Source organism: Callospermophilus lateralis, chromosome 15 (genome assembly GCF_048772815.1).
Source record: "Callospermophilus lateralis isolate mCalLat2 chromosome 15, mCalLat2.hap1, whole genome shotgun sequence".
Classification (NCBI taxonomy): Eukaryota; Metazoa; Chordata; class Mammalia; order Rodentia; family Sciuridae; genus Callospermophilus; species Callospermophilus lateralis.
Window position 1 is genome coordinate 63,230,214 of NC_135319.1, and position 14,593 is coordinate 63,244,806.

The 14,593-nt window shown below is 37.5% G+C and overlaps 1 protein-coding gene across 1 annotated transcript in view; it reads left to right on the plus strand.

Annotated features, from left to right (window-relative positions):
- Positions 1–14,593, plus strand: part of Entpd1 (ectonucleoside triphosphate diphosphohydrolase 1) — a 98,589-nt gene that overhangs the window by 58,033 nt on the left and 25,963 nt on the right. The window contains exons 3-4 of the mRNA XM_076834149.1: positions 7,764–7,881; positions 14,317–14,467. Of these exons, the coding sequence (XP_076690264.1) occupies positions 7,764–7,881; positions 14,317–14,467 (269 nt within the window). The remainder of the gene's footprint in view (positions 1–7,763; positions 7,882–14,316; positions 14,468–14,593) is intronic.

The window sequence follows — 14,593 nt, forward strand, 5'->3', positions numbered from 1 at the left end:
TGGACATTTGTTCTGTGCTGATGATGCAATATTGGGTTATACCTGCTGACCCTATCTGGCTTCAGCCTTGTTGGGGAGGTGGTGGCCTCATGCCTGGGGCACATCTGCACAACACTGCCACAACTCCTTGTTGTACTGATGTTTTTACTTGGCCAGATACTGCTAGGGTATGCGGACAGTGGCTAGGTTTCATTTGTCTTCACATACATTTTATTTGTTCATTGATTTAACAAAAAGTCTTTGAACATCTGCTCTATTTTCAGTTTTAAAGAGAGAGTGATAAGCAAGATTGGCAAAGTACACACCCTCATTGAGTCTAGTGAGGGAAATAATCATTAATCAAATAAGCACAAAATAAAGTTCAGTTACAAAGAACAAAACATCTGAATTTTGTGATGGCTTCCCAAAATTTATTGACTCAGTGGATAAAGTGAACATCTTGAATAGATAAAACTGCTCCCTTCTTGGACGTGAAGAGCACAGGGAGCATCAGTGTGGGAAGCAGACTCTTGCTTCAGGACCCTCTAGGATCCCGGTCACCCACTGTCACCCCTAGTGCCTTCTCAGGGCCTGGGGATCTACTCCTTGATTGCCTGCTCCCCACTGCACACTGGGAGTTGGTGTACTGTCACGTTAGCATGAACATCCCACATTTTGGCACACAGTCAGACTGGCCAATGTGAAATCACATGCCTTCCTTAAAAGTTTCCACTTACATGGAATATAGCCTCAGTGACTAGACTGTTTTCATTTTGTTTCCAGATCTACTGTTTTCTAGTTGAGACTTTGGGTAATTAAATTCCTCAGTTTTCACATACAAAGAGATAATAGCAGTACCTACTTGGAGAATGGTTGTGGGGATTAAATGGTATAGAATATATGACTGACTTCTCAGAGTGCTGAGCACATCAGAAGCCCTCAGCAGACACCAAATGTCAACATTGCTTTACTGAAGATGTATTCTATGAAAGACCTCAAGCTTGTAGGGTGGTATGCATAGCTAGCACTCTGTAGGGGTTCTGACTGCTGCTAAAAGGTAATTGCTCTTCCCCATGCCTTTGTTTTTTTCAAAATGAATTAAAGTGCTACTCTTAGATTAGTATTTCTGATTGTGTTTTTATGAAGAATTTGGAAGGATTTGCTTTGCTTTGCTTTCCAAATACTCTTGGAAAATATCTGTATTAATTTTATTCTACTGGACTTTAACATTATCTACATTAGAAAATAGCATCTGGAGATGGATTATGGTCATAGTTTTAGAACAATGTGAATATACTTAATACCATTGAACTGTATACTTAAAAATGGTTCAAATGCTAAATTTTGTGTTATGTGTATTTTACCACTGTTTATAAGACAAATGACAAAGCAAAGCAGTAGTTTGTATTGAAGAAGTAGCATCTCATTTAAAGAAGAAGAGAAACGAGAAAGGAAGAAAATGGTCTGTAAATGTTTATAGGTCCTGCTTGCATCTCTATAATTAATCTGGTTTGTTTATAGAGTACTAGAGTGACATTCAAAGGATAAGCTTATATACCAGCCTTACTAAGCCAGACTGATGAAATGGATAATGTTATTGTTAAAGCTCAGGAACATTTTTTTCTTTTACTTTTTTTATTGGTTGTTCAAAACATTACAAAGCTCTTGACATATCATATTTCATACATTAGATTCAAGTGGGTTATGAACTCCCAGTTTTACCCCAAATACAGATTGCAGAGTCACATGGGTTACACATCCACATTTTTATATAATGCTATATTAGTAACTGTTGTATTCTGCTACCTTTCCTATCCTCTACTATCCCCCCTCCCCTCCCCTCCCATCTTCTCTCTCTATCCCACCTACTGTAATTCATTTCTCTCCTTGTTTTTTTCCCATTCCCCTCACAACCTCTTATATGTAATTTTGTATAACAATGAGGGTCTCCTTACATTTCCATGCAATTTTTCTTTTCTCTCCCTTTCCCCTCCCACTTCGTGTCTCTGTTTAATGTTAATCTTTTCCTCCTGCTCTTCCTCCCTGCTCTGTTCTTAGTTGGTCTCCTTATATCAAAGAAGACATTTGGCATTTGTTTTTTAGGGATTGGCTAGCTTCACTTAGCATAATCTGCTCTAGTGCCATCCATTTCCCTGCAAATTCCATGATTTTGTCATTTTTTAGTGCTCTGTAGTACTCCATTGTGTATAAATGCCACTTTTTTTTTTTTTATCCATTCATCTATTGAAGGGCATCTGGGTTGGTTCCACAGTCTAGCTATTGTGAATTGTGCTGCTATGAACATCGATGTGGCAGTATCCCTGTAGTACGCTCTTTTAAGGTCTTCAGGGAATAGTCCGAGAAGGGCAATAGCTGGGTCAAATGGTGGTTCCATTCCCAGCTTTCCCAGGAATCTCCATACGGCTTTCCAAATTGGCTGCACCAATTTGCAGTCCCACCAGCAATGTACAAGTATACCCTTTTCCCCACATCCTCGCCAGCACTTGTTGTTGTTTGACTTCTTAATGGCTGCCAATCTTACTGGAGTGAGATGGTATCTTAGGGTGGTTTTGATTTGCATTTCTCTGACTGCTAGAGATGGTGAGCATTTTTTCATGTACTTGTTGATTGATTGTATGTCCTCCTCTGTGAAGTGTCTGTTCAGGTCCTTGACCCATTTGTTGATTGGGTTATTTGTTATCTTATTGTTTAATTTTTTTGAGTTCTTTGTATACTCTGGATATTAGGGCTCTATCTGAAGTGTGAGGAGTAAAAATTTGTTCCCAGGATGTAGGCTCCCTGTTTACCTCTCTTATTGTTTCTCTTGCTGAAAGCTCAGGAACTTTGAAGAAAGCTTTTGAAGAAACAGTGTGTCTAAAGGAACCTGTGAAATTAGTGATCACACTGTTGCCTGCTATCATAGTTCATTTTGAGTTTCTCTAACAGAATGCCACAGAAAAGATAATTTATAAAACACAGAAATTAATTTTCTCATTAATCTGGAGACTGAGAGAAAATAGCATCTGGATCAAGCACCCAGCATGTTTGGTATCTTGAAAGGTCCTAGTCTTTTTCCAAGATGGAAACTTAAATACTTTATCTCAGGAAAGGAGAAACACTGTTCCTCGTATAGCAGTCAAGAAGAGGAGGGCAGATGCAGATGTACTTTCATTAAGCCATATTTGTCATTAATCCATTCCTGGAAGCAGAGCTTTCAGGTTCTAAACACTCTCATTAGGCCCCCACCTCCCACTACTGTTGCGTTGTTGATTGTGTTCCAAACAAGAATATTGCAGGGGAAGCAGTCTCCTGGCTTATAAGGTATTTGGAGGATTGCATGAAACCATTCCAATGCCACTTCTTTATATTAGATTATAAATGTTAATCTCTTTTAGGATTGCAAGGAATTTAGGAAACGTATAGTTCCATCCTCCCTTTGTTATTTCATATGACTTGACAATTATCTGCTGAATTCCCTTTTTTTTTTTTTTTTTTTTGCTTAATATTTAGTAGTATATACCATGGAGGATGCTGGCTATACTGTGGAAAGTACAGTAGATCTGCCCTCATGTGGGTTAAAATCTAATGGGAAAAACAGACATTAATCAAATAGCTACATAAAAACATAATTACAAAATGTGCTCAGTGTTGTCTTTATAAGAAAAAGACAAGCATTCTAATTAGGATGGTAGAACCTAATCAGAGGAGAACAGAGAAGGTGGGGATCTCAGGCGAGGGGCTTTCTGGATAATGGCACTGGAGCATAAATTGTGTGGCCCATAGACAGGTATAAGCAGGCCAATGCAACCGTAGGTGTTAAAACAAGGAGATTTAGACAAGAAGATTCAATGTCCCACTTCTACAGAGTCGGGAAGAACCTCTGACACTCCAGTTTTCTCTTTCTTGCTACCTAAAGAGATTACACAAAATCCTGGAACCATGATATTTATGCAGGTAGAATTATTTCCACCCCAAGGAGTGATCTGCCCTACCTTCATGTGGCCTCTAGTCTCAGTGAGCTCAGGATCTGTTGCCATCCACATTTACATGTCTTCACAAGGCCACAAGGGCGCTGGTGGCCCCATCCATCAGGAAGGTCATTTCTACGGTTCTGCTTCACAGAACATCACTTCTGTTCATGAGACATTGCTCATGAAGATCAGTTATGCTCACTAAAATCATGTGCATGATCAAAATTAGCCTAGGACAAGATTGTATGCACAGTAAGATTACAACTGTATTAAAATATGCATTGAAAAAAGACTAAAAAGAAATTAACACATTAATTTTAGGAATAATAAAAGTATGTAGATGGAATGTTAAATGTCATTTTTTCTGTTCATTTTCTAAGTGATTAACTTTTAGTACTCTTAAAATAGAAAATAATATTGAAAGAACAATAAAGGATTGACACCACTTGAATCTTTGATTTTTTTCTTTGATATGAAGGACATGTTCACACGGGCTTTTAGAAATGTTTTAAGTATGAGCCATAAAGAAACACTGGGTTCTTCCACTGCCAGGCTTCTCTGAGACATTCACTAGATAATAGGCTTGTTAGGCTAGGAGGGGGATAGAGCAGGAACATTCCCTAAGCTTCTGGGAAGCTTTATATGTTGAGATGCTTTCTGAAATGTGCCCTGGAAAAAATGCTGTGGTGATGGAAAAAAAACAAAAAGTGGTGGCTACCTGGGCTACAGGTAGACCCTATAGCCACGAAAGGCATATTACCCAAATGCCCAAACTGAGAGCTTCCAGAAAAGGATTGACACCACTTTTCTTGAGATAGCTTTAGCTATCTCAAGAAAAGTACCAATTTTTTAATTTTGCAAAAGATTTCAGAAGAAAGAAGAGACAAATTTGGTGCAACTCAACAGGTTAGCATTGTATGCTGTAAACAAAAGGTAAAATGACCTCAATTCTTGAGTAAAAATGCACTCTGCCCCCTTTTCAAATGCTTGCAAACAAAATGTAGTAAATGCTTTCATTTCTCAACCACCTCACTGTGCAGGGCCTTAGAGAAGCAGACTGAGAGAAGGAAGCCTGGCAATTTGGAAGGGTGACTTTCATGTCTATAGTTGGAATAGAATGTTCCAATTCCAGATAAAAGTGGCTTGTTGTTGCTGCCTGGCTACCTTTTATCATATGCCCTTGCAGTTGGAAAAACTTTGGCAGAGAGAATTCAGGAACCCTGCTAATAAACAATAGAATTTCTACTGTGTAACTCTTTTTCCACCCTGGGAAGTTTCCCACGGTTCCAGAGACTCTGGGCCCCAGTCAGTGTCCCTTTCTGCCCACAAAGGCTGCCAAAGCCTTTCTAGGATTCCTTTGATAACAAGCCTAGATGCAGGGTCTGTCCAGCCTGCTTACTTGCCCTGCCCAGGGCCTTTCTTTCTGAGGGCAAAATGCTCAGAAAGAAAGCCCCTTGAGGGGCTCCCTGTGTGCATGAGAAGGCAGGGAACACTGTGGAGGTTAGACAGGCTCAAGGGTCCTCACACCAGTACTGCTTCCTGGTCTGTAGTGAAGTGCATTGAAGTTGGCCACTCAAGAGGCCCTATCTTTAGCTATTCCTAGTGGTCCAGGGAGGTCACATTCTTGTCCTAGTTTCTCCCTGGAGGTTTTTAAGTCTTACTACTTGATAAGACAATGTGAGGATGGCAGTGGTGAGGTGGGATGAGAGCTAAATTAAATGTTTTCAAATGGCAAATCACACTTTGAGGTCCTCAGTGAAATAAGCAGCAAAGTGTGACAAGGGTTGGCTCACATTTCAGAAGTGCCTTCTTTGATTCTCTTCCTTTGCTTCCCCATACTTCCCTCCATGTTTCTCTCTAGGATAGGGATCATAGAAAGTGCATGTGCCACCATATTATCAACCCAAGCCCATGGTAGATGTCATTAATCTCTATGGCATTTTTTCTTCCTGATTCAGCTCAGGGATATAAACTGATCAGTACAAACTGATCAAAATGGGTATTTGGCAGTCTACTCCTGGGTAGATACCAAAGAAAATGAGAGCTTATTTCCACAAAATGCAATATGCTAGAATGTCATTGGCAGCTATACTGCTAACATCCTCCAATGAGAAACAACCTCAACAAAATGTGTAGTATATGTATATGATGAAATATTCTGCAATAATGGAAAAGGAAGAAGTACTGATACACACAGTTTGAATGTACCTTACAGATGCAGGGTGGAGTAAAGTCACACAGAAAGGAGGAGCACACTATGTGAATCCTATTTATTGCAGCTCAAAAACAGGCAGAACTCATCAATGGTGATGAAAATCAAGACAGTGGTTACGCGTGGGGCAAAATGACTAAGAGGGCTATTAGGAATCCTACTGGGCAGCTAGAAAATGTTTTGTACCCTGATATTTGAAGCTGGACAGATTCCTGTACAACTAGGCTTCTAGTATAACCACCACCAAATAGTTGTTGGTGGTTATACAGATGTGCACATGTGCAGAATTTCAGAGATATACATCTAAGATTTGTGTAATTTTTTTATAGTCAACTTTACCAGTTTGAAAACGATTCCCCATCCCTTGCTTCTCTTTCCATGTATAAGGCTTAAGCATACAGTCTTGAGTCTGACTGTAATTCAAATTCATGCTCTATCCCCTATTGGCTTTGTATATTGAATAAATTACTTAAGTTTTTGTACTTTAGCTTCTCAGCTCTATAGAAGAAATAAGAATATCACCTACTTTATAGAACTATTCTGCTTCATATTACATCTGCCTGGCACATTTAATGCCCTCCTGTAGTATAGTATGGTAGTTTTGTTCTTCTCCCTCTCTCCTCTGACCATCTAGTTCTTCTTTAAGCTGTCTTTTTTCCTTTTTTCCCCCTTTTCTTTCTTTCTTTACTCTCCCCTTACTCTTTATGAAGATTGAGCTCAAATCTTCTGAATACAATTTCAAAATTAATGACACAATTAAAAAGCAAGTATATTTAATATTTTCTATGCCTCTCTTAAAAAATCATATTACTGAACTAAAATTAGAAGAAGGTATTGATTATTGGCTTTGAAACTTTCAATGGATTAATAATGGTTCCCCAACTTTTCTGTACAACACAATCACAAGGGATTGCATAAAAATTACCAAGCCCAGGCCCACATACCAGACCCATTAGATCACAGTATCTGGTAGGGGGCACAGGCATCATGGTCTGTGCAGCTCTTCAGGTGGTTTCAGTGTGTAGACAAGTCTGGCAACTACTACAGCACTTGCTTTCTGTTCATTCCTTGAAGATTTGAATTTTTGCTGTACCTTAGAATAACCTAAGAAGTTTCTAACTAATATTTCCACTCAGGTTCTGCCCTGGGTAAGGCCTGACATTTCTAATGTTCAGTCAGCATAAAGAGCTTTGCCCTAAAAAGACAGGCGTCTTGGTCACTTTACTGATACAAGTAACTACAGCCCTCCATCCTGGCCTAGTGTTCCTCTCAAATCAAAATGCTTTCTTAACTGGGTGCAGTGGTGCATGCCTGAAATGCCAGCATCTCGGGAGGCTGAAGCAGGAGGGTCACGATCTCACAGCCAGACTCAGCAACTTAGCAAGGCCCTAAGCAACTCAGTGAGATCCTGTTTCTAAATAAAATATAGAAAAGGGCTGGGAATGTTGCTCAGTGGTTAAGCAACCCTGGGTTCAATCCCAAATACAAAAAAAAAAGTTTTCTCCTTGTGGTTTGATAACCCTGTCCTTGTCCATTTCTGTTGAAAGCTGAATATGAAGAATGATATGATACTGATAAGTTTTGTCTTGTTTTGCCTTCAGTATGGAATTGTGCTGGATGCAGGCTCTTCTCACACAAGTTTGTACATCTACAGCTGGCCATCTGAAAAGGAGAATGACACAGGGATAGTTCAACAGATAGAAGAATGCCAAGTGGCCGGTAAGGTCAAGATAAGGGAAGGGGACACAGTGGGATATGTGAACATGAGAGGCTATGCAAGCAGAGCAGAAGAGGAGAAGGAGTCCCAAGTATAGGATGCCAATGAAGAACACAATGGAGCTGCTATTGTTACTTTTTACCATCATAAAAATAATATCAAAATTAGTCCTTAATGATCAATCCTTTGGAAAATAAGCAAACCTATAAATAATTGTAGCTTAGTGATAGAGTAGCGTGTTAATATGCACCAGGCCCAAGCAACACCAACACACACACACACACACACACACACACACACACACTCATACGATGGAAGTAATTAAGTAATACCAATTCCCCACTAATGGGACACTTCTGTGTGTCTTGCACTGACCAAGAACTAAACAGTTTTTATTTCATTTCATCCTATATTTTCCTGCTGAGGTAGGTATTATTTCCTATTTTTTTACACTATTATTTATTTATTTTAAGTCGTTATATATAACAATAGAATGCATTACAATTAATATTACACATAAAGCAAAATTTTTCATATCTCTGGTTGTACACAAAGTAAAGTCACATCCTTTGTGTCTTCATACATGTATTAAGGGTAATGATGACCATCGCTTTCCACTGTCTTTCCTACCCCTAAGCCCCCTCCCTTCTCCTCCTTCCTCTTTTCCCCTTTGCCCTAGCTAGAGTTCATTTAATCCTCCCATTCTGCCCCCACCCCACTGCAGCATATTATGAATCAGCATCCTTATATCAGAGAAATCATTCAGCATTTGTTTTTTGGGGATTGGCTAAAGCATAATATTCTCCAGATACATCCATTTACCTGCAAATGCCATGATTTTATTCTTTTTTAATGCTGAATAATATTCCATTGTGTATGTGTGTGTATGTGTGTATACCACATTTTTTAATCCATTCATCTATTAAAGGGCATCTAGACTGGTTCTAGTTTAGCTATTGTGAACTATGCTATAAATATTGATGTGGCTGTGTTCCTACAGTATGCTGGTTTAAAAAAATTAATTAATTAATTTTTTAATTATTTCTTACATACATCATAATAGAGGAGTACATTACATTCATAATTTTTTTGCATTGCAATTCTTAATACACCTTTATACCACAATTTATCAAATCTCTGTTTGTATATAAGGCATGTTGACACCAAATTCACATCTTCATACATGAATTTTGTATAATGATGACCGTCTCTTTCCACTATCCTTCTATTCCCATTCTCCCTCCCTTTCCCTCCCACCCCTATTCCCTATCTAGAGGTAAACTTCCTCCCTCTCTCTCCCTCCCAACTCTATTTTGAGTCAAGCCCCTTATATCAGAGAAGACATTTGGCATTTTTGGGGGGGATTAGCATAATCTTCTCTAATGCCATTCATTTCCCTGCAAATGCCATGATCAGTATGCTGTTTAAGGGTTTTATGGGTGTTGATTTTATATCCTGCTACTTTGCTGAATTCATTTACTAGTTCTAGAAGTTTTTTTGTGGAATTTTTTGGGTCTTCTAGATATAGAATCGTATTGTCAGCAAATAGTGCTAATTTGAGTTCTTCTTTTCCTACCCATATCCCTTTAATTTCTTTCTTCTGTCTAATTTCTCTGGCCAGTGTTTCAAGAATTATGTTAAATAGAAGTGGTGAAAGAGGGCATCCCTCTCTTGTTCCAGTTTCTCTAGGGAATGCTTTCAATTTTTCTCCATTTAGAATGATTTTGGCCTGGGACTTAGTGTAGGTATCCTTCACAATGTTGAGATATGTTCCTGTTATCTCCAGTTTTTCTAGTGTTTTGAACATGAAGGGGTGCTGTATTTTGTCAAATGCTTTTTCTGCATCTATTGAGATGATCATATGATTCTTATCTTTGAGTCTATTGATGTAATGAATTACATTTATTACATTTATTGATTTCCATATGTTGAACCAACCTTACATCCCTGGAATGAACCCCACTTGATCATGGTGCACTATCTTTTTTTTTTTTTTAATTTTTGTTGTTGTTGTTGGACCTTTATTTTATTTATTTATATGTGGTGCTGAGAATCGAACCCAGTGCTTCACACATGCTAGGTAAGTGCTCCATCACTGAGCCACAACCACATCCTGGTGTACAATCTTTTTGATATGTTTTTGTATTCAATTTGCCAGAATTTTGAGAATTTTTACATTTATGTTCATTAGAGATATTGATCTGAAGTTTTCTTTCTTTGATGTGTCTTTGTCTGATTTTGGAATCAGGGTGATATTGGCTTCATAGAATGAGTTTGGAAGTGCTGCCTCTTTTTCCATTTTCTGAAATAAATTGAAGAGTATTGGTATTAATTCTCCTTAAAGGTCTTATAGAACTCAGCTGTGTATCCATCCGGTCTTGGGCTTTTTTTGGTTGGTAGGCTTCTAATGACATCTTCTATTTTATCACCTGTTATTGGCGTGTTTAAATTGTGTATATTATCCTGATTCAATTTGGGAAAATCATATGAATAAAGAAGTTTGTTGATGCCTTTGATATTTTCTATTTTATTGGAGTACAAGTTTTCTAAATAATTTCTAATTATCTTCTGTGTCTGTTGTGATATTTCCTTTTTTATCATGTATGTTAGTAATTTGAGTTTTTTCTCGGCTTCTCTTTGTTAGCATGGCTAAGGGTCTGTCAATTTTACTTATTTTTTTCAAAGAACCAACTTTTTGTTTTGTCATTTTTTTTCAGTTGTTTATTTTGCTTCAATTTCATTGATTTCAGCTCTGATTTTAATTATTTCCTGTCTTCTACTGCTTTGGGTATAGATTTGTTCTTCTTCTTCTAGGACTTTGAGATGTAATGTTAAGTCATTTATTTGTTGATTTTTTTTTTAAGGAATGAACTCCATGCAATGAACTTTCCTTTTAGAACTGCCTTCTTGGTGTCCCAGAGATTTTGATATGTTGTTTCTGTGTTCTCATTCACATCTAAAAAATTTTTAATCTCCTCCTTGATGTCTTCTGCAACCCATTGTTCATTCAATGGTATTATTTAGTCTCCAGGTATTGGAGTAGCTTTAATTTCTTATTTTATCATTGATCTCTAATTTTATTCCATATGGTCTGATAGAATGCAGGGTAGTATCTCTACTTTCTTATATTTGCTAAGAGTTGCTTTGTGGCGTAGTATATGGTTTATTTTAGAGAAGGATCCATGTGATGCCGAAAAGAAAGTGTATTTGCTCGTTGAAGGATGAAATATTCTATATATGACTGTTAAGTCTAAGTTATTGATTGTATTATTGAGTTCTATAGTTTCTTTGTTCAGCTTTTGTTTGGAAGATCTATCCAGTGGTGAAACAACATTATTGTGTTGTGGTCTATTTGACTCTTGAACTTTAGAATAGAGTTTGTTTGATGAACATAGATTCTCCATTGTTTGGGGCATATATATTTATAATTGTTAAATCTTGTTGGTATGTTTCCCTTGAGCAGTATGTAGTGTCCTTCTTTATCCCTGTTGATTAACTTTGGCTTCAAGTCTACTTTATTTGATATGAGGATGGAAACCCCTGCTTGCTTCCACAGTCCAAGTGAATGGTATTATTTTTCCCAACCTTTCACCTTCAGTCTGTGGATGTCTTTTCCTATGAGATGTGTCATAGGCAGCATATTGTTGGCTCTTTTTTTTTATCCAATCTGCTCGTCTATGACTTTTGATTGGTGAGTTTAGGCCATTAATATCCAGAGTTATTATTGAGAAATGATTTATATTCTCAGCCACTTTTGTTTATATTTAGTATTTAACTTGACTTGATTTCTTCTCTGATTAGTTTTTCCTTTAGTTTATTTTCCATTTTTGAAAAACGAGGGGCCTGGATTGAAGACACAAATGGTGTCACTCTAATTTGTGGACAATCAGAGATATGAAAAATTGTGCTCTGTATGTATAATATGAATTGTAATGCATTCTGCTGTCATATATAACAAATTAGAATAGAAAATATTTTTTAAAAAATGAGGGTACTGAGATTGAGCGAGGTTACATACTACTTGTTTAAGGTTACTTGAACTAGTAAGAAGCTGGGATTTGAACTAAGGCCTGCCTGATTTCAAACCCACATCTTAGTAGTTCCAGATTTGAAAGTATATCATAATCACCTGAAGGGCTTTTAAAACAGAGATGCACAGCCTCATTGGCAGAACTTCAGTGTCAGCAGATCTGGAAGAAAGCCTGAAAATTTGCATTTCTAACAAGTTTCCAGGTGATGCAGAAGGTGCTGGTTCAAAGAATTGCTGCTCTATTAATCTTTGCACTTTAATCTACAGGTTGGAAGAAATATTGACAGGCCTTCAGCAAGGAGAGACCAGATCATAGGCTTTTAGGGCTCAAAAAGATTCTCAAGGATCTTTTAAATATTGTTTTTTTTTTTTTTTTTTTACAGAGCTTTTTAAAATTTTTTTAATTGATTTTTTTAAAAAAAATGACAGTGGAATGCATTATAATTCTTATTACACATACACAGCACAATTTTTCATATCTCTGATTGTATATAAAGTATGTTGACACCAATTCGTGTCTTTATACATGTACTTTGGATAATGATGTCCATCACATTTCACCATCCTTGCTAACTCTCTGCCCCTTCCCTCCCCTTCCCACCCCTCTTTCCTATCTAGAAAGTTTTTACAGAGTTTTCTTCTCTGTTTTTTTACAGAGAAGAAAACAAAACCTTAGAGGATTAGTGCCTTGCAAGTAGCAATAGGACTAGGACAGGAATCTAGGTCTCACCATGCTCTAGGATTCCTGCTGCTCTGAACCACTGCATTACATTGTGTGTGTGTGTGTGTGTGTGTGTGTGTGTGTGTAAGTTTTTAGTCAGTTTTCTTTTAAGGTTCCAATCCAAGGAAGTTGTTGACTGGCTTTCTGCCCTCTCTCCACCCAGTACCCCACCATGCACTAGAAATTACCATGTCACACCAGAATCTCACTTTTATCTCTTTAGGCCTTTTAGGCAAGAACCTACTGTTAGTTTTCAGTCAGACAGGAACCCTGGATCCTAGAAGGTAATTGACTTTTAGTTGATGGCTTGTGGAGTTCACTAATTTTCATAATTTGTCAAGAAAGTACTAGGGCATGTTTCCAGGAAACAAAATCATTATACCGAGTGGCTAGATGTTCTAAGGCATTGGCCCCATCAATTCTGAGACAATATTTCTTTGCATTTCTCAAAGTCCAGATTCCTCATATTTCTGGCTTTTAATTCAATGACTTCCATTCTTTTTTTTTTTTTTTTTAGAGAGAGAGAGAGAGAGAGAAATTTATTATTTATTTTTTAGTTTTCGGCGGACACAACATCTTTGTTTGTATGTGGTGCTGAGGATGGAACCCAGGCCGCACGCATGCCAGGCGAGCGCGCTACCGCTTGAGCCACATCCCCAGCCCCACAATGACTTCCATTCTTACGAAAGTGTTTTTTTTTTTTTTAATCTAATAGATATATGTTTTCTGAGGCTCATCCCATGAGTGCATGAATATTTGACCTAACAAATACAGTATTTTCCCCCTCTCCAGAGAGAGAAAGAGAAGAGAGAGTAAGAGAGAAAGAAATACTAAGTCCTGGTTTTCTGAATCCAAACAGCTGGTAACTTAGAGCTAATTTTCTCATTAAAGTTAAATAAATTAGCTGTTTTAAAACCTGTGAATGAGATCTGCTTAACTTATTTGAATAATTATCTTTAAATCAAATACTTGCAATGATGTACTAATAGTGTGACATTTATCTTAATGTGAGATGAAAATATTGAGTGTTAACTTTTAAAAGCTTCAGGAATCTTCATCCTCTCCATAGCAACAGTCATTTTCACTCTAAAACTAGAGGAAAAGTCTTCCTAGGGAAGCAGAGTATTGGAGTGGGAAAGAAGAAGAATAGAATTAAGGATTCTATTCCTTCTTTTGCTAATTAAGGAAAAAACCCCACCTCAGAAATTTTAGGTACTGCCCTTGATCACATAGCCAGTAGCAGCTTCTGTCTTTTCACTAGAAGCAAGTATGTCTGGTGCTTATTTCAACTTTTGCTATAAATATAATTTTTATTTAGGTATTCTAGGAACTAATGTTGCTAAATATAATTTTGTGGAAGAATCATACAGAAGTAGCTAATAGAGAAGCACACTGTAAGATCCATATCAAATTCTGAATCAACATTATACAATTATTTGAAATTGTGCTATCCAGTGGCAAAATCATCAAGCACCAGACGGACTTACCTCCACATTTGAAAATTAAATCATAACAATGTTAAGTCCAGTGAGTTACCCTCTATGTATAGTAACTTAATATATATCACATCAGGAAATTGATTTTTTTCTTGTATTTTCATAGCAATACTATATTTTCTCTGATATTGTCAAGGTATGTCCTATACATTTTTAAAAAATGATTATCCTCTTCTATATCTTTCCGTAGGTCCTGGAATCTCAAAATATGCTCAGAAATTACAGGAAATAGGTGACTACCTGGCTGAATGCATGGAAAGGACCCGGTACGTGATTCCAGTGTCCAAGCACCATGAGACACCTGTTTACCTGGGAGCCACAGCAGGCATGCGGTTGCTCAGGTATGGCAGCATGTAGAGTTCAGAGAGGCAGCACCAGAGCCCCTGAAATTATAAGAGATAACCACACTTCCCTAGCACCCCAAATGCTAGACATCCTAAAGTCCACACCTAAGAAAGAAAATTTCA